Here is a 25,656-nt window from a genome sequence, read left to right on the forward strand (position 1 = left end):
AGCAGTGATAAGAATGTAGCAGTGCAGGAAAAAAGCAGTTTTTAAAAAGTGTGCAGAAGAATGTTCCATCATGTTTACAGTGCAAAGATAATGGTGCAAAGAAGGCATTGATTTGAAAAGTTCAATGTTGGCCGAGCAAAATTATAATAGTGCAAAAATGCAGTAAATGTTTAGTTGTGTACTTTTAAATTTAACTGTATTATAAAAGTTCAGCAACGTTGGCAGTGCAAAATAATGATGCTAAATGGCCGTAAAGTTCAGTTCTGTGCATGTGTGATGCAGAGTCCAGTTTAGAGTTCAACAGTATTCAGACCGTGAGCCATTCCCCAAAAAGGTTCTGGATGCTGTCTTTGCAAGATAAGGCTTCTTCCTACTAATCCTGCTTAACACAACCAACACGGCGCTCATCAGAACTTCCTGCAGCTCCTCCAGTGCCGCTGTCCTTCGGCAGCCTTCCTGGAGAAACCTCCAGTTTTTCTCACTGTCGTCCCACATGTCTGCAGGGATCTTGGTCCCACGTGTCTTCCTGGTACCGCGGAACGCAACAGCGTCCTGTCTGTAAACATTTGGAGCCATTTTACAATCCAAAGAGCCATTTTTGCCTTCAGTCCAGCTGAATTAAACCCGCGTAGAGCCACAAATGTTATGTTACCTTTAGAAAAAAAAGACAGCAATAATTTCTGATGAATATCTCCGTTAGGAAGTTTGTTGTAATTTTTAAAGGAACCGCCATGCTTTTTTGTTTTTAGATAAATAAATAAAAAAAACGATGAAAAAACTGAATAAAAGAGGATTTATACCTTTTCTTTGATGGGATGCTGATATTTGCAGAAAATGGAAAAACAAAGCTTCAGTTTTAAAAAAAATATTACTGGTTCATTTAGTGTTTAGTCAATGCAACTATTGACTAAACACATAATAGCAAATGTAGCTAAAACCTGCATTTGCTATTATATTTACTGTATATTTAAAACTTTTAGTTGGTTCTTTATCCTTTTTAGCCATATATCCTGGGAGCCGTTGTTGAGCCTCAGGTTGCAGACCCCTGGGCTCCAGCACACATAGTCATAATTGGAAAGCTGATCTTATTTCAGGTTGCTCTGATTCTCTGTTAATAATATCAGGTACAAAACTGAGAGAAGAGATAAGGTTTTCCATTAAAGTTTCATTTTAAAGTGAACAGGTTTATTTAATCAGCCCTTAAGACCAACGTTAGGGTCTTCTGGGCAGCCGCTCCAGCACACAGGTCAACATGGTGGAGGCGGCATCATGCTCTGGGTCTTTTCTTCAGGTACACTGTAAAATCTGATCTAAAAATAAGTAAAATGTTCTTAAAATTGTGTTTTTGTCCTAGATTTGAGCAGTTACATAATAATATCTGCCAATAGAATGAGTATTTTGAACCCTAAATTAAGATAATCAGACATTAAGCACTTGAAATAAGATGATGGAGATGAATTGTTCCTATTTTAAGTGCAAAAATCTTATTCTGTTGGCAGATCATCTTATTTACCTGCTCAAATCAAGAACAGATACACTCATTGTAAGAAAATATTACTTAGTTTTAGTTCCGTTTTTGCAGTGCAGAATCGCCGTTCTCCTCAAAGCAGATGAAAGCATGAACCAGTCAGTCCTGACCCAGAAATCTCCCCGTGTCTGCCAGAAAGCTGCAGATGAAGACAAATCTTAATTTTCCAGCATCACAGTGAGTCCGAATCAGCAAAAGAGCGTCTTCAGCAGAAGAAGGTTAAAATAACTGCACTGCAAAAACGGAACTAGAAATAAGTAAAATGTTCTTAAAATTTGTGTATTTGTCCTTAATTTGAGCAGGTAAATAAGATGATCTGCCAATGGAATAAGAATTTTGCACTTAAAATAGGAACAACTCATCTCCATCATCTTATTTCAAGTGCAGGATGTCTAATTATCTTATTTTAGGGGTGAAAACACTCATTCCATTGGCAAAAAATCTTATTTACCTGCTCAAATTAAGGACAAATACACTAAAGTTAAGAACATTTTACTTATTTTTAGATCCGTTTTTGCAGTGTGTGTCAGACGTTTCTGGGAGGGCCTGAACCGGGTCACCAGCGACAGATGGATCTGGGAAGTACTGGAGAGTCACGAAGGGGGCAGACACTCCACCCAAACTGGGCTGAGTCAGAAAAGGTTAAAAACAAAATGCTGGTGAAGATTCTCAGTCATCCAGGTCACGGTCATTCCAAAAAAGTTTAAAGAATTAAACAACTGGACTTTTTTCCGAAGTTTGAAGACTTTTCGCTTCCCATCCAGCAAAGCTTTCTCGATTCAAAAAGTCTGGAGTAATGTGGAGTTGATAAAAGCTTTCTGGATGGCAAGCGAAACGTCCTCAAAGTCCTGTTGCTTTGTGTTTTTAACTTTTTTGGAAAGTTAAAAACAAAACAAGTGGACTTCAGTTCTCGCTGAAAATGTTACTGTCCGAGCCGAGTCGTGTGACCAGGACTTTTTCAGCGTTCTGAATCAGTCGCTACACTGCAAAAACAGATCTAAAAATAAGTAAAATGTTCTTAAAGTTAGTGTATTTGTCCTTGATTTGAGCAGGTAAATAACATTATTTGCCAATGGAATGAGTATTTTGACCCCTAAAATAAGAAAATTCAACATCCTGCACTTGAAATAAGATGATGGAGATGAGTTGTACCCATTTTAAGTGCAAAAATCTTATTCCATCGGCAAATCATCTGATTTACCTGCTCAAATCAAGGACAAATGCACTAATTTTAAAGAATATTTTACTTATTTTAAGTTCTGTTTTTGCAGTGTAAATTAAACAACCGCTGTGTTTACACTGCAAAAAGTGAATTCAAAGTGAGTAAAGTATTCTTAAAATTTGTTTATTTTTCCTTGATTTGAGCAGCTAAATAAGACTTTTTGCCAATGGAATGAGAATTTCTTCCCCTAAAATAAGATAATTAGACATCCTGCAGTTGAAATAAAATGATAGAGAGGAATTGTTCTTATTTTAAGTGCAAAAATCCTATTCCATTGGCAAATAGTCTTATTTACCTGCTCAAATCAATGAAAAATACACTCATTTCAAGGGGATTTTACCTTCTTTTAGTTCCCTTTTTGCAGTGTAGTGCACACTGCAAAAACAGAACCAAAATAAGTAAAGATTTCTTGAAATTAGTGCGTTTGTCCTTAATTCGAGCAGGTAAATCAGATTATCTGCCAACAGAATGAGCATTTCTACCCCTAAAATAAGATAATTAGATATAATGCACTTGAAATAAGACGATGGAGATGAGTTGCTCCTGTTTTAAGCGCAAAAATCTTATTCCATTGGCAAAGCATCTTATTTACCTGCTCAAATCAAGAATAAATACATTCATTTTAAGAACATTTTAGTTATTTTTAGTTCCGTTTTTGCAGTGTAGGGTTTCTAAAGGAAGCTGAAGAACTGCCCTGTTAATCTGACATGAATCAGCTTTATGCAACGCTTAGGAAGAAAGCGAACAATCGCCTGAAAAGTCCGCCTGTAACTGCGGGCTTCCCTTTTAATGCTGCATGCTCACACTGACTAATGCCCTGTAAAGATGAACTAACTGACTCATGTTTCCTGTCTACATGCGCCCACTGGTCTCCTGCCTTTTCATGCCTCTCCTCCTGGCCTTCACCAACATCTCTACTGTTTCTTCCGGCTTTGAATGGATCACTCCCCCTTCTTGTTTTCTGCCTTTGCTCCTCACCGGACCCCCCTCACAACCCCCCTCCCTTCTTCCTCCCCTCTCTAACTCCTTAAAACTCCCCCTCCGTTCATCTTGGCCTCCTCCGGGACTCTTGTATGTCTCTCTCTCTCTCTCTGGCGACTGCTACTATAGGAGGCAGTGTGTAATGAGATCTTGAATATTGCTGAGACCTCGGTGAGGTACTGCAGCACCCTGTCCCACCACCATAATGACTCTCTCCATAGACTGCTCCCCCACCCCAGTAAACAATCTCTCATCATTTCCCAGCAACCCCAGTCCCACAGCAGCAGCCCGGAGCCGAGCCGTCTCAGCTGTGGAATGTGAGTGAGATTCCTTTCAGTTTCACGCCGTTTCAGATCCCTGCGCCCCTTTAATCGCGACTCCGCCTCACATTTCTGGGTCCCGGCTGGGTTTTTTTTGCGCGTTTTGACCGAATACTCTCTTATGTCGCCGCTCCAGCTTCCAGGCTCTGTACAGCTACGTGCCTCAGAACGACGACGAGCTGGAGCTGCAGGAAGGGGACCTGGTCAGTGTCATGGAGAAGTGCGATGACGGCTGGTTTGTCGGTACGTCCTGCAGGGGCACATTAATCCGTGCAGGGTTTCTGCAGAACGACAGCGGAGGCCCCACAGGGTGTGACGTGCATGCTGAGGGCGAAGCATACACTGCAAAAATAGATAAAAATAAGAAAATCTTCCTTTAAATTAGTGTATGTTTCCTTGATTTGAGCATGTAAATAAGATAATTTGCCAATGGAATAAGATTTTTACACTTAAAATAAGAACAGCTCATCTCCATCATCATATTTCAAGTGTATTTTATCTAAATATCTTATTTTAGGGGTAAAAATACTCGTCCCATTGGCAGATAATGTTATACCTGCTCAAATAAAGGACAAATGCACCAATTTCAAGAAAATTTTACTTATTTTTAGTTCAGTTTTTGCAGTGTATGACTACCAGGGTTCACATTGCTTTATATAGAGTTTCTACACTGCAAAAACGGATCTAAAAATAAGTGAAATGTTCTTAAGGTTAATGTATTTGTTCTTGATTTGAGCAGGTAAATAAGATTATTTGCCAATGGAATGAGTATTTTGACCCCTAAAATAAGATAATAAGACATCCTGCACTTGAAATGAGATAATGGAGATGAGTTGTTCCTATTTGAAGTGCAAAAATTTTATTCCATTGGCAAATCATCTTATTTAGCTGCTCAAATCAAGGACAAATACCTTAATTTAAAGGAGGATTTTCTTATTTTAAGTTCCGTTTTTGCAGTGTAATGTCCAATAGCATCGTAGTGACTATCAGCTGTGTCGTTGTTGTTTTTTTTGTAGCTTAAAAAGAATCCTCTCACTGACTCTCGCCTTCTCCTTTCTCTCCACAGGCACATCAAAAAGGACGAAACAGTTTGGGACTTTTCCCGGGAATTACGTGAAGGAAGTGAAACTGTAACCACATCTAATCTGCCTGTAACACATGGTTGCCTGTCCAGCTTGGGGAAGTTATTACTACTGCGCATGGCTGTCGGTTAGAGTAGTCATCTGGCCGGGACGTTTTTGTCTGGGAAAGTGATCAGTGTGGCCTGGGGGTATGTCAAACCGCACGAGGCGAAGGACGCCGGAGAGGACGCTGCCCCAAACCGCCATCGCACGTCACCCACTTCTTGGCCGAATTCATCCGTCCCCGACACGTGGGGCGAAGCGTCACACGAATTAGCTGATGTTGCACAGATTATGGCTTCCAATTCGTCCGCGCGCACACACACACGCGTCTATGTAGCGCCTCAGTCTGGAGGCTGGCGTCAGAGCAGCTCAAGGATCATAGAGTGGATCTTATTACCTAAGAAGGACTTTGGAGGAGGAGGAAAAGTTGTTGTTTTTTTTTTTATGTGGTGCAAGTCGGAGCTGTTTGTCATGAGCTACCTTTCAGGACCAGAGGCGCGATGCAGATCGTGGATCACTTTCTTTTCAAAACCGAAATATCAAATTTACTTCCCAGATGTGAAATTTTAATGTGATTTTTTTTTTTTCTTTCTTTTTTAGATTTTGTGTCTGTTAAACAGACTTTTCCCCTTAATTTTTGATTTAAGAAAACTTCTTTAAAAACATCCTTTTCAAGTTAAAAGGGCATATATCATTTTATTAATATTTCTCCAGACTTTCAGTTGTCCGTAGTTAGATTTGTGTCTGAAATTGGGAAATATGTCTTTATATAAAAACAGTTCAAGAGAAAGAATGTGAGCCCAAGGTGGTTTAAACGCAGCAACAAACGTTGCACATGAGTGATGACGCCATGTTTGAAACGGCAAACTGGGCCTTGAAAACATAACCAATGTCCACCCGGGACAAAAGAAGCGATGGTAAAGTCTGCAGCTGGAAAACGAGGCTGAAAAGTGAAATTTTATATGGGCATCTATCCGGTAAGGAGGAGAAAATCAGGAGAAACCTCAGAGAGAGAGAGTGTAGCTTGGAGACCCACCAAACTGGCACCCTGTGTAGAGATTTAAAGGCTCTGTGTAGAGGCTGGGAGGGAAGGTAAAATCCCCATAAATATAATCCTGTTTGGTAAACTTTATGCTCACAAACACCCACAGTTGCATTGGTGGTCTGGCTGTTGACTCTACCCTCGGCTTTGGATGTAGTTTCTGCATTTGAATCTAATTTTCCAGTTCTTTCATAATCCTGGGGTAAAAAAATAACCTGCTCACCTCCACAGAGCTCGCCCACATCTCCTTCCTAGATGATCCTTGAGGCAAAAATGCTTATTTTATCCTTTTCCAACATATTTCTCTTAAAATGTTCTTTATTTTGTCAAGAAAACAATCATTTACCATCAGATATCCAGTCACTGCCGTTCCAGACGCATCGTCATCCATATATGGTAGTGCCTTCCTGTTTTAGTGAGCGTGGCTTCAGTAAATTCTCTTATAAAATGTTTTAGCCTCTTTAAAAAACAACGAAAAGGCCGATTGTGGCTTATTTATGTTTCACGCCTTCAGGATTATCAGGTTTTCTGACCCTTGAAAATTATGATATATGCCCTTTGACAGTGTGTAACGTTAGGGAACCCTGCAGGAGTTGATGTCATTGTGCAGTTTTGCTTTTATGTGAAGTACTTAACATCACCATAAGTTCAGTGTTGTCTTCTTTTGGGGGACTGTCAAAGCTTTTACATCTAAACGCTTTGGATACCGCTTCAGTATTGCCTTGTTTGTTTCAACCAACCGTTCTTCTGCAGCCGTCGATGCAGTGAGGTGCCTGTCTAGAAACAACAAACGTATTTACACTGCTCTACTTTATAGTTTCTGTAGCAAACACAAGTACAGGACACAGGGACTGTGTTGCATGTATTGTAAAAGTGAAGCATACCTGAATATTCATCCTTTTAATCTGATTAAGTGATGCCTTTAAGGTAGCGAGTGATCCAACAACGCCTTCAGCGCACCTATTAGACCGTTGTGGTAGCACTTAACCTCCAGTTTGTCCCCAACTAACAAGATGAAAGCAGATTAATCTGATGACCTAAAGCTATTTTTTTAGCCAGAGAAGTGTCCAGGAATGTGATTTTTGCCGATTTTAAAAAGCGAGCTTATAGAAATGTTAACCGTACGCTCTCTGACAAGATTGTATCCACACATATAAGAGGCCTTCCTGAAGACGAGCACGTATTTTTTTAATGTAAATGTTCTGCATGCACTGTAAGATCCATCCCTGCTCCTCTTCATCTCCCCACTGAGACGGCCAACTCTGCTCTGAAATCGTCAGAGCCGTCTTCCTATGAGTCCAGATTGTGTCAGGGACACCTAATGCCAGAGCGAAGCCTGTTGCACAGAAACCTGCCTGCAAACACAAAGGCTGTTGTTGATCTTTTTCTTTTCTTTTTTGGAGGGGTTGGGTTTTCAGAATACGTCTCGTTTTTCACCGGTCTCAACTCTGTGCATATTAGCGGGGAACAGAGACGTCAGACTGTTCTGCAGATGTGTCTCAGTGCTTGTCATGACCTGCACAGGGCAGGATGAGGCTGTAGTTTTTTTTGGGTTATTTGCTGAACAGGTATTTTTTTTAGGGGGGGATCGGTGCATATCAGGGCTCTGTGCAAAGATTGCAATCACAGTTTCTCAACTTGAAACAGCGGATCATCCGTAGGTATCACCTTTTTATATGCTTGTTTGTACAGTGCTTTGCAAAGGTCTCCTTAAACTTTTTTTTTTTTTACATTTTGTCAACTTCCAAACACAACCTTTGGAGCATTTTATGTGTCAGACCAACACAAAAAATTGTCACAGTTCCACCTCTAACCTATAATTTAACAGATCCTCAATTGGATTTAGGTCTAGACTTTGACTGAACCATTCTAACACGTCTTTATGCTTTGATCTAATCCATTTAATCGTGGACCAGGCTGCATGTTTAGGGACACTGAACCTCAACTCCAGTCTCAAGCCTTTTGAGGCCTCCAGCAGATTTACTTCCAGGATTTTCCTGTTTTTAGCTCCACCCAGAGCACCTCTCCCACACATTCAGGGCTTCCTGCACATAGTCAGACGGGACTACTACTGACTTTCTTCTGGTCTCTCCAGGGTAGCGGATCACGGAAGGTTTAAAGAATCAGGCTTTGGACTGTGGATGTTAAAACTGGGCCTAAAACTACCCCTGTTTAAGATTTGGCAGTAAAGGAGAAACAATGATCAGAGGCAAACATTTAAAATATGCATATTTAATTCATTTGGAATTCCAAAGGAGACAGAAACTTACGTTAGACATGGAGGATCTGCTTCTAAAACAAAGAGTCTCTTCTTCATTCAGTAAAGCTTGATTTATTACTCAAACCGTCCGATCAGGGGTCAAGCCAAATGATCTCAATAGCCATAAACCAGCTCTCAACACATCCTGCAAGACCCGATAAGTCAGCCAAGACACAAGGAGCGGTTTAAAAGATGTATTAAAGGAACGGGTGTAGCTGGAAATCCAATGTAAGCCACTAACCTTTCTTGAATCTAGGAGGTGGCACAGAATCCAAGCAGTGGGTCCGAGTGGCTCAACAATCAGAGTTGCACACTAGAAGGCAGTCAAGGAACGCTGGAAGGTCTACTCACACCGGGGTTATCAAGAATCTGGCACCTACACACTGGGAGAGCGAGGTGTATGCAGGGCTCCTCCCAGGTGCAGCAGCTCCCAGTAACAGGGTGTAAACACTGAGGGGAGATTGGTAGAGCAGCTCAGAGAGTGGCGTATGCACACAGCAGCAGGGAAACAGAGACACAGTAGAGCTGAGAACATTACAGAGGGGAGAGGTTAGTGACGCCCACTACAGATCAATCTCTGCATCTCCTCCAGAGTAACCACGGGCCTCTCGGTTGCTTTTCTGATTAATGCTCTCCATGCCTGACTTGTCGTTCTGCAGCTGTGCCATAGGCTCTCCATTTTCAGGTGACGGGTAAACTCATGGCTCTGTGAGATCTCGTTGCTTTAAACTTCTCCGCAACGTTCGCCCCGACTTGTCCGCTGTTTCCGCTGGTCTTCACGAACCTGTTTGCTCCCTGATGTTCTCCGAAGCCTTCGCAGAACGTCAGTATTTATATTGACGTTAAAGACGCCTGGTTACTCTGGATTTTACTTAGATGGATCAAAGAAAAGAGGTCTGACTACAAATATAGATCTTTTTTAGATTTCTATTAGAGAGAAATAGTTTTTCTTCCACTGCGCAGTTAGGCACCGCTTAGTGTTGGTCTGTCATATGAAATTCTTGCTGAAGGGGCGGTGCGAGGTGTAGCAGGCTCCCTATCAGTCCTCCACGTAGCCGTCCGGGGTTCGATTCCTGACCTTGGGAGCTTCGCTGCATGTCTTCCCCCCATGAACGCTGCTGATTGGGACCGCTAGTGCCACAAAATCCCAACTGAATCAGTCAAAGTTTGCAATTGAAATGTGAAGAAGTCCAAGGTTTAAGTAGACTTCAGTAAAGCGCTGCAGATAAGCATAAGACGAAGGGATACGAGACGTATATGAAGTTTGATTTAACAGCAGTACAATCAGTGTTTCCTCCCATTTATTTAGTGTATAAATCAGTTTTTTTTCTCTCTCTCTCTCGTCCTGACAACCCCTTTCGACCGCTTTGCCAACATAGCTACAGAGTATTTCCTCGGCGGGCCTGTGCTAATACGCTGCGCCGCGGGTTTGCAGATAATGTTCATGTGTTTTGTTTCACCACAGAGGCCTCCACAACATGTTTGTTCCTCTATAACCTCAGCTTCACATCGGTGTGCTTGGCTGGTTGAGCGCGTGATGACGCTGTAGCTTTGTAAAAACGAAAAATGTTTTTTTTTCTTCCATCATGGAAAGAAAAAAAAAACATGAGGGAGATTTTCTTTACGCCCTGTATAAAATCAAACGGTCAGAACGGCTCAGTGGTTTTGTGCTCCGTTGTGCTCCGATAAAGCATCCCGGGAGCCGTGAATGTTTTGAGTGTATTGTCTAAACTTCACCCTGGATGAGCACGGGAACGGTTGTAAATATGTAAAATACAGTGAATGGACTGCAAGCGATGGGGGGGTATCAGACTGGGCTCCCCCTCGCTTGCGGTGGATTACTGACCACGAAGGATTTGTGGCAAAGCACAGAGCGGAGCGTTACTCAGCAGCACAGAAAGTTCGTCCCATGTGATCATGATCGCTGCCATGTGTGAGCGTCATAATGATTTACGTTACAGAATTCTGCCTCATTGTCATTTTAATTTGTTTTCTTTCTTTCTTTCTTTTTATTTTTTGGGGACTTTCACTGAAATGTCAGATCAGTGTACCCATGGTCTGTTGTCTGTGACCGTACCAGTACCCAAGAGTGTGACACCCTGCTTCGAAAATATCGATTAATGATTAAAATTATCGGGCTAGTTTGATGAGATGCACAACCTGCAACAGGTTTGGTTTGTTTGCTTCTATTTGCAGTGATGTTACATTAACAATATTAAAATAAAGATACTACACACTGCTGTGACTTCGGTATTATGCAATATTTAATAAACAATTTAAACTACCATGCCTCTGACCTGGTCATTTATCACCTCGTGTATCAGTCTGGTTATCTGGAACCTCTCTGGGGAAGAAGGGGTTGAAAACCATTCATGTGTTTTTGTGTGGGCATAACCATAGCCGGCCCAAGGAATAAATGAGCTCTGCAGGCCTGGAGGTCCTAGACTTGGTGTAGCTGCGTGTCTAACAGGTCTGATGATTCTACAGTACTATATCAACTAAAAATTATGGCTGTGTAGTCTACAGTCACCCAGTCATTTCAATTTGTTTCTGATAGAAAAATATACAGCAATCAAAAGATAATAAAACCATTCAAAAAAAGAGGATCAACTTTGAAATGGCATGTCTGAAATCATTCTCAGTAATCAACAGAATAATCTCTCGAGGCAATAAAGCAACAACTTTATTGTTGCTTTATTGCAGCAATTTATATTTGTCGGTGAGCTCTAGTCTCTGAGGTTGAAGGGCCTCCTTCCCATCACCCTAATCTGGAGCTCCTCCACAGCGTCTCCATCAGGTTCAAGTCTGGACTTTGGCAAAACACTAACATTACAAACTTAAAGGAGTACACATGAGCCAGGGTTAGAAATGTTTCTGGTCTTAATATTTACACATTTAAAGTAGCAGTCATTATTATGAGGATAATAAAATACTTGACATCTGACAAAACATACTACAGGGTTTTATTTACTTTAGCATGAGTATATCCAAATTACATCCTGTTTATTTATTATAACTCAAACTAGATTAAAGACAAACAAGTCTCACCTTATTATAACCAGTAGATGTGTCTCTCTGGTGCATTTATTGGTTGAAACAAGTTTGTTCTTTATTCATGAAGTTACTCACAGTGGATAGAGTAGCCAGACATTTTACTAAAGTAAGAGTAGCAAAACTTCTTCATAATATTTACACAAGTAAAAGTAGGATGTACAGTGCAGTAAAACTACTCCTAGAAGTACATTTTGTTCAAAAAGTAACTGAAGTAAATGTAACTGAGTAAATGTAACTGGTTACCACTCACCTCTGCCAATCACGTTGCAGTACACAGCTGAACCAAAACAAGCATGGCAGTGCAGGAAGACACACTAGCTGCTGCTGTCACGTCTGTTTTCTCCAGGATTTCTTCTTTAAAAGAGCAGCAAGAAGGGCCTTCACCAGCATAACTTGTTGTGGTTTCTCATGGCTCCAGCTGCTTACGTTTTTATTTGATATCGTGATTGGCTAAAATCTAACTTTGGTAGGTGGGCACAAGATTTCCCGTCGTCCAATCAGCTTGTAAGGTTCTGCTAAATGTTCCTCCTTTGCCCGAACGGGTTGGATGGGAGCAAACCCAGATTGATAATGTGCAGAACGGAGAATGCTACACGTCATCAATCTGGCTGGGCAGGTTATGTCCGAATAGACATATTTAAACTCATTAAACTTAATTTTTTATGTAAAATCGAATTTTTTTTAGGATTCAAAAGAGCTGACAAAGGTAGTTGTGATCATATGTAAGAAAATCTATATTTTTGATCGTTACATTTACAGTAAGCAAAGGCAAATTTATTTCTATAGCACATTTCAGTACAAGGACAACACAAAGTGCTTTACATGATTAAAACATTGGAAAGTGTAGGATTGCATAATCAGTTGCATATTTTTTGTTATAATATCAATAGAAATTTATTGTAATAAATATTAGCTAATTATTTAAGCAGTGTATTTAGGGACTTGATGATGATGATCCTTAATGCAACATTTTATGAGGTGCTTAAATCATACATGTTGTGGGTTTGCAATGGGCAAAAACCAGAAAGACACTGATAAGTATTTGTTTTTGTATCTCAAGTCATGCCATTATTGTAAGATTCCCAAACGTCATCACGGGTCATCACATATTTTCATCATCTCGTCGAGCCTTAGTTAACAGTGATAATTTAATGCTGCTAGCTTAATCCCTGCTGCTTGGGTCTACAGCAGAAGTGATTTCATGCTAACTGCAACAGCAAATAACCACAGATAAAAAAAAAAAAAAAGAATCATAATTAGCAGATCACAACCAATTAAACCTTGCACGTCTTTCCGGCATACAACCAGTCCCCCAATGAAAAGCTCTACTTCAGACACAGCTGCCAGACCAGATGAGTAAATCTAGAAGGTAAACTTCTCTCAGACGTTTATTTACTGGCATTTCTTTCAATAAATATTGTGAAGTGGCTACTCAGGAGGTCAAGCAAAAACGTACTCTGCAGTAGGGTTGGTTGGATTGTTGAAATACAAGCAAACTGTTTAATTACAGCTGTTAAATACCCAATTAAACAGTATTAGATGTGTGGCATGCTGAACTGCTTAGGGTCCTTATATCAGCTGTGGCCATATTAACAAGCAGTAGCACTTTTATTCTTCTCTAGATGTGACCTAGGCTTGAAAGGCTGCATGCAAAGCACAGAAAGGGCGTGTTTCATTCAGTCAGTCTGGCCAGGCACTTTGAGCACACAGCTCCTGGCGTGAGTTCAGGTTTGGGGAGCGGCACATTCCACATCCTGGGATTTAGCTCTACCATAAATGGTAAGCTTGCACATAACAGAGTGACGTAAAGGCAGAGCTAACATCCCCTTTGAAACAAGCTGCAGAGCTCTGCTGAGAGGGGCCAAATGTGAAGAGGGGCCTCTCCTTCAAAGAACTTTTTACCACTCCAAAAAAAAAGAAAAAAAAAAAACCAAAGTTAGGTGATCAACAGGTACCGTCGTTAAAGCGTTTCGGAGTTTAGTTTATTTCTTCTTCATGTGGATTTAGTTTGCAGGTTCTGTAATTGTTTTCCGGATGTCTTTTGATGTTTATAAAACTAAAGAACTTGCCTCCAGCCCAGGGCCGTCCCACGGCTGTATGGGGTCTTAAGCAGAATTAGAATTGGGGGCCCCTCAAACCGTGTTTAAAAACAGATTTGATGGAATCCAGGAGAAGGGGCCACAGTTAATTGGCTGAGCTTAGATGACCATCAGAAGTAGGGGGTTGTTATTCGCTGAGGTGAGAATAAACCGAACTGTTTCTCAAAGAAAAGATTGAACTTGCAGCATCAGATTGTAAACACAGCCGCCAAACAGTAAGGGTTACACTTTTACTAAGTAGACTGGCCAGTTCTTTTAAACATTAAACACTGAACAAACAATGATCTTTTAGTTTATCTCTGCTGAAACCACCAACTTAAATTTAATAGTGACCTCATTCTCAATAAAACAAAACACACAACTTTTAGTATTTCTGGGAGGCCCCTACTGGTTTCGGGCCCCTACGCAGCAGCTTAGTTTGCTTCTGCCTTGGTCAGGCTGTGCATCCGTTTATACCAAAATATATATATAAATTTAAAACATTTAGGAAAACATGAAAAAAGACGTAGAGACATGTGGTGAGTGCTATTTTTCTATCAATTTTAGTCAGACGAGTATGTTATGGTAGACTGATTTTTCAGTTACAGCGCACAATAGCTGGGTGGTTTAAGGTTTTCCACAGTAATGGTATCAAACTTAAGTTAAATACTGCCACAAGGTTCTAGTACTTTTTGTTTTACCCCAAGTTCTTTAAAAAGAAAACGCTGCAACGTTGGCGGAAGTACAAGAGTCGGAGCAGAGTGGGAGTGCGTAGTGACAACTCTTCGCGATAAACGATCTGTGCGGACGGCAGGTTATCAGCGAGGAAAACCTCCGGATCCATTCGTCCAATGGCGTTGGGAGGGTCCACCCCTCCGCTGCTGTGCTGCTCAGCCTCAAATCACCACGGCTCATGTCAGCAGCAGCAGCGGCAGGAACCGAGCCGCAGGTCCAGAGGTTACCCGTCCGTTAGCGCCTGAAGCTTCCTACTGTAGGCTGACGCTATGCCTCCTGTCCGGGTGGTGATGCAGGGTCCCGGCCCGTGGGGGTTCCGGCTCGTCGGGGGTAAGGACTTCGAACAGCCGCTGGCGATTTCCCGGGTGAGTTCAGGCTTCGTTGTGAGGATGTCGGTGTCATTCCTCGGTGTTCATAAACGCAGACAGACAGAGAGGTGATGTCGGGTTAACGGCAGTCTTAACGGCTAGATAACGGGCCGGTTAACAGGCTGGTTATCGCCCGGTTAATGGCTAGCTAACAACCGGTTAACGGCTAATTTACGGGCTGATTAACGGCTGGCTAACAGCCGGTTAACGGCTGGTCATCGCCCTGTTAACGGCTAGATAACAACCGGTTAACCACTGGCTAACTGCTAGTTACGGGCTGGTTATCTCCCGGTTAACGGCTGGTCATCTCCCGGTTAACGGCTGGTTATCTCCCGGTTAACGGCTGGACATCTCCCGGTTAACGGCTAGCTAACAACCGGTTTACGGCTGGTTATCGCCCGGTTAATGGCCGGTTAACGGCTGACTAATCGCCGGCAAACGGCTAGTTAACGGTCGGTTAACGTCTGGTTAACGGACAGTTAACGGCTACACTGAACCCCGTTTCAGCTAGCTGAAGCCCAGCTAGCTGAAACGTTGGGGTGAGCTGTTGTTCACCGGCAGTTTTAACGCAGAAGCTCATTAGCCGTTTATGTAAAGGGTGATATGGTTAATATTTCTTTAGTAGCTTCAGTCCTGTGCATTTTTGAATCTGTCACACCTGCAGCCATCAGCCCTGTTACTCCCCGTTAGCTCAATGGCTACGTATATAAAATAAAAACAATAAAAGTTAACTTTAAAGTCGTCCCACACCCCTGCAAGGCTGTCTGAAACCAACTTGATTATGATGATTATGATGAAGATGATGATGATGATGATGCCTCCTCTTAATCATCTAAAAGCCGAGGGTTGTCCAAACTGAGGCCATTTCATCTGACCTAAATGAAAGAATTATGCAGATTTTGCCTGCCAGCACAGGTGGTTGAAGGAGACTTTTTATTTTCACTTGGGCTGAATTATTCCAGGTGTGATTAAAATCTTCTTCCAACATGAAATGTCAGCTGTTCATGTAAAATTAACCGGGCTTTTGTAGCAGACAGGACCACATCCACCCAGTGACTTTTATTATCATTGATGAGAGTAGACTGAAACTTTTAATGTTTTTTTTTTCTTCTTCTAATTTGAAACCAAAAATAACTGTAAACTCCATGTCTTGATTTTTTTTTAATGAGGTGAAGTGGACTTTGGTTCAACGACAATGGCATCCCTTTTTTTTTTTTTTTTTTACAGAAAATGTCTGATCAACTCTTTAATTAAAATATTGGATGTTTATAAAAGAGTTTGACCAAATAGAAATAAATGTTTTTTTTTAGTGGCCAACAATTACAGCTCCTGGCCTTTTACTACAGCGTGGTGTTTCTGCTGAACTCTTCCAAGGACTAGTTAGGGCCAATATTGCTTTATGAGACATCTAACCAGACGCCTCTGCCTCCCAGTCATTAAGAAATCCTTTCTAGAAATATGTTAAAGAGGCCATTTCCTTCATTTCCAGGTCGCTTTAATTTTATTTTTCAGATGGTGCAGTGTTGGAATAAAAGAACTGCTCTTTAAAACACAGCAATAATTATTCTTAGAGCATAATGTTCTAAAGAACCCCTTTTCTTTATTTTTTACATTTGGTTTGTAGACCAAAACAATAAAACTCCAACTGAACATATTGGTGTTTATTCCACAGATTGTTATAGCTGGGATATTTCCATAAAGCTGAATCTGTCCTTGTAGGCGAGGAGAATGATGGTTGCCTTCCTTTCAGCCAGCTGAGCAGCAGCTCGCAGCAACAGGTGGTGGAGGGGCAGCCAGGCGAACCGCCCGTAGCTCCAGCGCTTTCTCTGCGCCCTTCATTAAAGGAGAAGAACCGGATATGCAACAGAATATGTACCAGAGTAATCACTGCTGGTCCTGTCAGAACCACAGACTGACCCGTCACATGAGCAAACCCAAGCAGTCGGTGAAACGGTTAGTTATGGTGTTAGAACCATTGTTCCTCCGCACGGGTCCATGAAAACATGAATAAATGCTGCTCACGGTCCTGAACGGGATTCATCGCAGTCCAATAAGCACAGAACATCGACACAGGTGGACAACCCAGTGAGAAAAACGGCTGTAATTGTTTTCCTTTGCTTTTAAACATTTCCATCCTTACCCGAACCGTTTAGGAATAGTTTCTGAACCGGCAATTAAAAAGGACTCCTATGTAAAGGTAGTAAAAGGCCATCATCAGCTGGGCTACGCTACATGTGTGTAGCAGGTAACGGGCGGTGCTGCTCTGACCTTCAGCGCCCTCGACAACACCAGCACGGCGCCGTTTGTTGCTAAACACGAATCTGACCCGACCCGCACCGTTCTCTTCTTCTCTGAACCCACATCAGGCTGACGGCGCATTCAGGGGCGGCGGGCATGTCTTCCTCTGATTGGTCGGTAGCTCAGCTGCACTCTGTGAGGCTCTGCGGTGAAACGGGGAGCTCCGACTGCGGAGGGGATCGCTGAGGACAAGCCAGACTTGTCGGGGCTCGTTTCGTGGCCCACAATGCACCTCGACGGCAGAGGCTGTTATTCTGAAACAGGTCGGCCTCGTAAAGACGTGGATGCTAAACTGACGGTCTCATCAAGACCCACATCCCCCCAGGCTGATGCCTGATACCAGAGCTGAGCTTCATAGAGCTTTAGAGCAACATTTGCCTGAGAGGCCGCAGTGTTAAATTTTATTTTATAGCCACTTATCTCCTCGTCGGCTGTAAAGTTCAGGTCCTTGTCGTTTATCTTGTGACTGTGAGCTTGCCGTATGCGACTCAGCCGTGTACTCTGAGCAGAGGCCGGCGGCTCCTGCTGCAGACGGGCCGCTCCACCCACGGAAACGCCATCAGGAATTCCCGGACCGTGCCCGTCTCCGCGCTCCGAGCCCCTTATCTGGGTGGAACATCCGTCTGCTGGCCGGCCGACCCAAAGCCGTAAACAAGGCTGCAGCATGGAGCGGTTAAAGCCGTCTGTCTGCATTTCATTCCTCTCATTTTCATCCTTTCTTTCTTGGAAAGCGCGTTTTCTCCCCGCTGTGTTGACGCGGGGTTCTCTGTGCCGCAGGTCTCCCCTGGAAGCAAGGCGGCCCAAGCCAACCTGTGCATCGGAGACATAATCCTGTCCATCAACGGCGAGCCGACGGAGGCCATGACTCACCTGGAGGCGCAGAACAAGATCAAGGGCTGCGTGGAGGAGATGGCGCTGTCCATCGACAGGTAGGCCGCGTCCCCGGCTTTAAGAGGAAACCAGGAGGAAATGAGAGAAGCTGCCGCGCTCCATTTAAACCTAGTGTGTGTGGACTTGTTGCATTTTCCATAACCTTGTTCTTTTTTTCCCTCTTTTCACGCTGCAGGTCAGAGACTAAGCTGTGGTCGCCGCTTTCATCAGAGGAAGGAAAGACACACCCTTACAAGATGAACCTGGCGTCAGAGCCCCGGGTGTGTATCGTATCACCGCCGCTCCGGCTCTGCCCGTCGCACCGGAAACAGGAAATCACTTGAACTCTTTCCTCTTGTAGCGCAGGTAGCCGTACGCCCTGTCAGGCCTAAACCACGGCTGGCCGCCGCGCTCGCAGAGGCTGTGGGACGGTTTGCGTGTGTGCGAGCCAGAAATGAAGTCATTGTTTGCTTCCCAACAGGACGTTACCTAGGAGACTAGTTTATCAGCCAAGCTGTGACGCAAGCCTCTCCTGCTGCTTTCGGGGGAAAAGTTGAGGCCAAAGTTTGAATTCATGTAGGAAACTGTGTGTGTGTGTGTGTGTGTGTGTGTCACCATTTTCCTCCCCCCCACCCGTAAACACGTTTCAAGCATTTGGATGAAATCTGTCCCGTTCAGGCTTGCTCGCTCCAGCCTGCTGCAGACAAAGCTGACGTCTGCAGACGTTCCTCAGCCAAGAGGCCAGATGCTCGAAGCGTGCGCCGCGTTGTGTTGTGTTGTGTTCCCGCTGCGAGGCATGAGCTAGGTGCGCTGGTATCCCCCCCCCCCCATCCACGGAGCTGGCATGCCGATGTCATCACGTGTCTGTCGGCTGTGAGGTTAGATGAGGATCCTGCGTAGCTCATCTAACGGCTTGCAGTCGGGTGTCAAAAGCAGCAGGTTCTCCGTTTCCCTGCTGGTCGTTAAAGTCTGTGAAGCCCTGATGTCAGCGCTGCAGAATGCATGTTTGTGTCTAAATTCATCACAGAGTTCCTCTCTGCACACGCTGCATCTTCACCGTGTTCCCACAGCAGCGCCGCATGTTTTGTTGTCGTTTCACCAACTAATCTCAGCAGCAGCTGGAAGAGAGATGTGGCTTTAATGTTCTTCTGGTTCTCCTCCAGGAGGTGAAGAACATCGGCTCGTCCCACAACAGGAGCGCCCTGCCCTTCTCTGGCTTCGGCCCCAAGGTTGTGACCAACCAGTACAACAGTCCGTCCGGTCTGTACTCCACGGAGAACATCAAGGACTTCAACTCGGCCGTGGACGAGGTGAAGACGGGGACCGCAGCTACTGAGCCCAGCACCAAGTGAGTCCTGTTAAAGGTGTCCTCTGTCGGAGCTGACGGGCCCTGAAGGCGCTTCGTTTCACCAACTGATGGATCTCAGTGTGATCCTGAGGAAAGCGAATCATTCAAAGGTGATCGTTTGTGTCAGTCGGTTTAACAGAGAGACACTCGGCCTCCCTGCAGCAGATCAGTGCTGATGAGCGGTTAGCAGGTTTAGACTCAGCTGACATGTCGATTTCAGCCAGAGAAACGCTCTTTATTGACTAGACAAACAAAAGTGTGGTTTAGAGGAAGCCTCCCTGTCCAGACAACATGAGAAAAGGAGTTCGAAAAAAGAGTAAAAAACAAAGCAACTGGACTTGTTTTCCGTAGTTGAAGACGTTTCGCTTCCTCTCCAGGAAGCTTTCTCAATTCAAAAAGTCTGGAGTGATGATGAGTACCAAGCTTTATACTACTGCCCAAACAAAGGCCTTATAGTGGCTTAGATAACATGTAAATACAACCGAATTCAACCGAGAAAAGGAAAAAGGACGCTGATGTGTGAGAGCAGCCTAAGAGGTCAGTAAAGCTCCTGGACGACAGAAGCTAACCCTGTTTAAATGTTAGCTAGGCGGCTCAGTGATCAACGCAGTAAAAGTTGATCGGCTGAGTTCACACAGCACGCGTTCTTCTTTTAAAAAGTCTGTTTTGGTAAAAAGTTGGTTGAATAAAGAGTTCAGTTTGAATTCAGTGTCCTTATTTTAAAAATAAGTTGCTAAACAGCATAAAATGGCCAAGGCAGCACTTAAAATCTTTTTTTTAATTTGTTAATTATTTATATGGATCAATATGATTTCTATTTTATGGATATGCTTTGTTTCTATGTCGCCAGCCCTAACCTCCATTACTTCTGTTCAGCTGTGAAGCTATAGGCTCGTTGAATGTCGTTGTTTACATCCGGGTATTTCACGCATGTGACGGAGGGCAAAAATTGGATTCTCAAACCTGCCAGCCGTAGCCGTGCCACCGCGATGGAACAATCTTTGGAGATGTAGGTGTTATTGATTTTAGGTCGTCTCTGTGCAGAGGATCATAAAACTTAAGCAGTAGAGCTAACTGGATTTAGCGTAAAGTTTCCAGACTCATTTCTCATAGCTGCGGGTCGCCGGTCTTGAGGATTAGCCGCTGGTTCTGTGTGGGCTTTACACAGCAGAGGCAATGAAGGCGTACAAGCCGTTAGAAGGCTGTAACGCTTTATGTCTACGTATCAAATATCTGTTGGGCAGATGTTTTACCACAGCAGTCAGCGCATGAACGCAGCGTGCTTCTTGGAGTCAGCTGTGATGTTCTTACAGAAGATAAAACACAATAAAAACATGTATATATGCAGTTTAATGGCCTTTTAATAGTTGTTGTGTATCTGTTGAATATAGCTAACTGCAGTGTTCATGCTAACTATGCAGCAGTGGCTTTGCACAGTAGCTGACTAGTTTGGAAAAAAAAAAATAAAACGTTCTCATATGTTATTTAAACTTAAACATGCCTCCTGTGAGGTGAGCTCCCAGAGTTTGGAAGCATCATCCAGTCGAACTCTCTCCACGGCTACGAGCCGCTGCTGTCGCCTTATTTCATCAGCTGGAAGCCTGTGAAATGTTGCATTAGTCTGACTCTGGTCTGTGCTGCCTGCAGCGCTGCATGTGTTAAATGTGTTATCTGTACTGATCAGATCACATGACATGACACGCATACATTTAACACATTATGTTCACAACTTGACAGCTAAAGAGGCAGTTATTGTTGGCGAGTGTTCAGTTTGTTTGCCCTCCAGCAGGAAGCTAGGGGGCGGGGTCTTCCACGTGTGGTGTCACACTTCAGCATATCTATGAGAATAATAATAATAATAATAATAATAATAATAATAATAATAATAATAATAGAAAGCTACCCTGCTGCTGTAGTTGATGACTGAACAAAGTATAATGCAGAATTAGCAGAAAGACAGAAATCTACCGAGCTGCTGCTGCTGAATATATCCACATGAACCGGATCGTTGTTTACACTGGAAATATTGCTATGGCCCAGATCTGTGTTGGGTTTGAAACCAGTTTATTTTAGCCTAGAATGATTATATTTATATTGTGGCATACTAAAGATGAGCAGCTATAATCAAATAATTCTGACTAAATCAAAGGTACTTTCTTCCATAAAGGGATATTAACTCCTACTATTAGTGTTATTGTGGCTGTTTTGTCAAACAGGGAAGTGACACTTTTAAATCGCATGTCTACCTAAACAAGGGCTGAATTGTTCCCTTCTTATTGATTTTGCCCAAATAAAGGAAGTTAAAGGTAACTTTGCCTTGTTGTAGTTTATCATATATTCTTCTTTTCTCTTAACCAGAAATAAGCCTGTGCCTTTAAATCATTGCCGTGGTGATGAAGGTACCAAATTGAAGTTTTTGGTATCTTAACACCCATATTTAGTCGACGTTCTCAATATATGAGATTATCACTGAAGTGATCTTATTTCAGTAATTAATTTTTAAAATAATCCACCTGATTATTTAGATTAGACACCGGCTGATATTCTTTATATTAAAGAAATTATCTCTGCTATAGAACGCTGTGATACGTTTCAGTCAAGAAAATAATATAGAAATAAGTCAGTGTTTTTTTTTGTTTTTTGTTGGGCTTCAGTCAGCAGTGAACAAAGACTCTTGTCAAGTTCTGAAATTAGATTTTTATTCCATTCTAAAGTTAAATAGCGTGACCTTAAGTGATTTCTTTCACTGATTAAAGCAGAATAAGCAGGCAGAGCCGGCGCCTGGATAGACGGATCATTCAACGACGTAACCACCTGCAAACGTTGTTTAGAAACGTTTTATAAGACTGAGGCTGCGCTTGAGAATAAAACGGGTTTAAATCACTCTGTAGCTTTGATATTAGGATGTCCCATCAGTACCTGAATGCAGCACAAGCAGCTGTTGGGGAAATGACCTCAGGGGTTTGGACTCATGGATGCTGCAGCGAGCCGTCCGGTTTCTCCAGAACCAGCGACGTTCACGTTTAGTCGTACATCGTTTCAGGAGAATATTTGCTGCTGTGGATCTTTTTACCGTTAAAAGGTGCTGCCACGAGTTCTGGGTCGGTCCACTTTTCCTCCTCTAGCTGCAGGAGAACATGGAGACGTTATTCTGCCTGTTTAATCAGGAAAGCTGAGATATTCACTAAGGTGACAGTGAGGGCAAAGCAGACTGCAGCGTCTGTTTCATGATCTTTGCACCTTTTTGGTGAAATAGTTTGTTTGGAAATGCATCTAAAAAAATCTGTAAATATTTTGGACTGAGAATGAAGGCGGTAAACATTCAAGTAAACGTGTTTTTTCTACTTTAAATGGGATGCTTCCTCACCAGTAACCCCTCTGCTCTGGTCAGGCCTGAAGGCCTCCTACAGACATGTGCTCTCCTCTGAGAGGCTCTCCCAGGTTTGCTGAAGGTTTTTCAGAAAGTAAGCGCGCCCCTCAGCCCTCGCCTGTTGGTGTAGCCGATAACCAGCGACACCTTTATTCCTTTCAGGGCGTTTTGTGTTGCTGATGAAACAGCCGTGCTCCGTGGTTCCTACAGTCCTTTCAGAGCAGCTCAGCTGCTGCTCCGGGTTCTTCCTCTAGAGCAGGACTGTCAAACGCGTTTTTATAGCGGGACACTTTGGTATCATGAAGTCATTAAAAGGGCCGGTTGCACGTGTATAGATGCTACTTTCAGAATTTCATTTCAGTTCACATAGAAAAGTGAAAAAAGAATGCACATTAACATAAAAGTAGCACCCTTAGGCCCAGTTTATACAGTTTATCTGCAAGAATATATGATATTGGGGTGAGTTCCACTTTACATTCTCATCATTCTGCATCACGTTTTCTGTTTTTGGACATTTCTGGGTCATTTTAATGTGCTGTGTGAAAACTGACATCTAGTGGTAGGATGCTGTTACTACACAGTTAAAGAAAAAAAATCAACATTCACTACAGGAGGCACAGTTTTAGCCACTTTATACGCTTTAAAAGGATATATGCCTCTATTTCATGACCTGATGTGCCTTTTTTGGCTCTTGAGGGCCGGATGAATTGCCTTGACGGGCGGAGGCTCATTGTGCCAGAAAGCCTTAAATCTACACAGCTGCATGGAGAGAAAGAGAGATGTAGCTGAAGGCCAGACACGGTTCTGATAAACTAAAACCAGTCAGCATCCGTGCGTCCATGAACGTCTAATTAGACGTTTAAAGCGGCTCGCAGACTCCAACTCGACATTTTATTAGTTCTCCTACTATAAGCGGAGATGTTTTAGCCATCAGATCATCAAGAAATCAGATGGTTTGTCAGATCACCTGCATGCACACAAGGAGGGTTTTAAATGTTATACATCAGAATCTTCCCTTCTTTCAGTCTAATTTCTTCATGGTCTGAGTGTTCAGCCATAAAGGGAAGTGTTGTCCATTGGGTTGGTCCCTGGGTGATCTGACGCTGTGACCTTTGTCCTCGCAGGGCGCCATCAGAGCCGGCGGCGCCACCAGCAGCGGGCAAACCACCGGCCGTACCGGCCGACTCCGAGGTCTACAAGATGCTGCAGGAGAACCAGGAGTCAGACGAGCCGCCTCGGCAGTCCGCTTCCTTCAAGGTGCTCCAGGAGATCCTGGAGACGGGTACGGGTCCATGTTTCAGACGCAAAGTTGTTGTGGCTGTTTGTGAAGCCAGCGGCGCCGTGGTGAGGTTTTCCCTCTGCTCCCGGTGTTTGCAGGCGACTCGGAGAAACCATCCGGCTTCAGGAGCGTGAAGGCGCCGACGACAAAGATCGGATCTTCTGTGGGCAACGCAGACAAGCTGCCCGTCTGTGACAAATGTGGCTCTGGGATCGTGTGAGTATTCATCTGCTGTAGCTGTGAGTGACGTTCAGGTCCAGCAGGACCGCTAACACCCCCCCCCCCCACATCTGCATTTAGGTTCTTTCTGGGCCAAAAGGCGGGTTTCATGTCAGCTGTGTAGAAACAGTCGGTTCTGCTGGTCAGAACCTTCAGCTCCTGCAGTTAAAACGGCTCCATCCACACAGGAATGGAGTTTCCCTGACGTCTGTCGCCACCTTGTGGCTGAACGCAGTTAGACGGGATAAATTGCATCTCTTCATTATTACAAAGAATCTTTACTCTGGAGTTGCCTCACCAAAAGAAATGATCGCTCCTCTGAGATTTTACATTTCTGTCAATGATTTGTGATGGAGTTCATTAAAAAGCGCGAAAGATCGTCTTTTTACAACAAGAAACTCAGCAGGCTGCTCCTACAGTAAAGCTCAGATGGAGATGGAGGAGACAGACGCTGTGTTTGTGGCAGAATAACTGAAATTAAAGTGGAGGATAAAGATTCACTGAGTTTTATGGCCTATTAGCTTTTAAAAGCTTTGACCTGCAGATTTTAGGGGCGTCTGGTCCTACTGTCTCCATAACAGAGGGCCGCACAGTAGCTCAGTCAGTAGCAGCAAGAAGGTCCTGGGTTCAAATCCCGGCCTGGGGTCTTAGTGCATGGAGTTTGCATGTTCTCCCTCTGCATCAGTGGGTTCTCTCTGGGTACTCCAGCTTCCTCCCACAGCCCAAAAAACGTTACTGTGAGGGTAATTGGTCTCTAAATTGCTCTTAGGTGTGAGTGTGTGGTTGTTTGTCTTGTTCAGGGTGGATGCCGCCTCTCACCCCATGACTGCTGGAGCTCAGCACCAGCCTAAAATGTTTTATTTTTCAATAAAAACTCTCTGAGATGATCTCTTTGGCTCCTGATTCACGGGATCGTGGCTTTCTCTCTTTCTCTCTTCAGGGGCATGCTGGTGAAGCTGCGGGACAAGTTCCGTCACCCCGACTGCTACACCTGCACAGACTGCGACGTCAACCTGAAGCAGAAGGGCCACTTCTTCGTGGAGGACCAGATCTACTGCGAGAAACACGCGCGGGAGCGGGTGACTCCGCCCGAGGGCTACGACGTGGTCACCGTGTTCCCCAAGTAGAGCGTTGAGCCCGGCCCGGCCTCAGACTGCACCGCGCTCACCGTTCTGCTCAAACTCGTGCCTCTGAGACCGTTAAGCAGACCTGAGTCTGGTTTACGGTTCAGCGCCGCGACTGGCGGGCAGAAAGGAAAGGGCTTCGTGTTTAAAAATGTTGATTTGCACATGAATTATGGCCACAGGATCTTAGTTTCCTTCCTTAAAGCAATGCGAGCTGCCCGGCAGCCAACCGCTGTGTTCAAGTCATGGTCCTCTTTGTACATTACCATGTTTTTCTAAATCGTAGAACAAGTGTTAGTCACCCCGAATAAAACGTGCGTTTTTATACAGTCGAAACATATTTTTTTACACACCATGAATAGCCAAAAGCACAATAGAACGTGATTGCCAAATAAAAGTTTCAGCTTTTAACGGGTTGATTGTGCTTTGTGATTAT

General features: G+C 43.5%; 2 protein-coding genes across 12 annotated transcripts in view; both read left to right on the forward strand.

Annotated features, from left to right (window-relative positions):
- Window positions 1–7,236, forward strand: part of LOC105915919 (sorbin and SH3 domain-containing protein 1) — a 56,689-nt gene extending 49,453 nt beyond the window's left edge. For 8 of the 11 annotated variants that reach the window (XM_036126374.1, XM_036126375.1, XM_036126368.1 and 5 more), the window contains 3 exons: window positions 3,861–4,048; window positions 4,188–4,294; window positions 5,118–7,236. In XM_036126374.1, coding sequence (XP_035982267.1) covers window positions 3,861–4,048; window positions 4,188–4,294; window positions 5,118–5,185 — 363 coding nt within the window. In that variant the 3' untranslated portion in view covers window positions 5,186–7,236. The remainder of the gene's footprint in view (window positions 1–3,860; window positions 4,049–4,187; window positions 4,295–5,117) is intronic. The other 3 variants (XM_021309356.2, XM_021309360.2, XM_036126371.1) reach the window with 2 other exon arrangements.
- Window positions 7,237–14,460: 7,224 nt separating this feature from the next.
- pdlim1 (PDZ and LIM domain 1 (elfin)) lies at window positions 14,461–25,635 on the forward strand. The gene is made up of 7 exons (XM_012850197.3): window positions 14,461–14,709; window positions 17,788–17,939; window positions 18,077–18,161; window positions 19,044–19,228; window positions 23,723–23,880; window positions 23,976–24,093; window positions 25,037–25,635. Exons 1-7 carry the CDS (start codon window positions 14,614–14,616, stop codon window positions 25,221–25,223), a joined length of 981 nt encoding a protein of 326 aa, XP_012705651.2. The 5' UTR covers window positions 14,461–14,613; the 3' UTR covers window positions 25,224–25,635.
- Window positions 25,636–25,656: the final 21 nt, after the last annotated feature.

Source organism: Fundulus heteroclitus, chromosome 22 (assembly GCF_011125445.2).
Source record: "Fundulus heteroclitus isolate FHET01 chromosome 22, MU-UCD_Fhet_4.1, whole genome shotgun sequence".
Lineage (NCBI taxonomy): Eukaryota > Metazoa > Chordata > Actinopteri > Cyprinodontiformes > Fundulidae > Fundulus > Fundulus heteroclitus.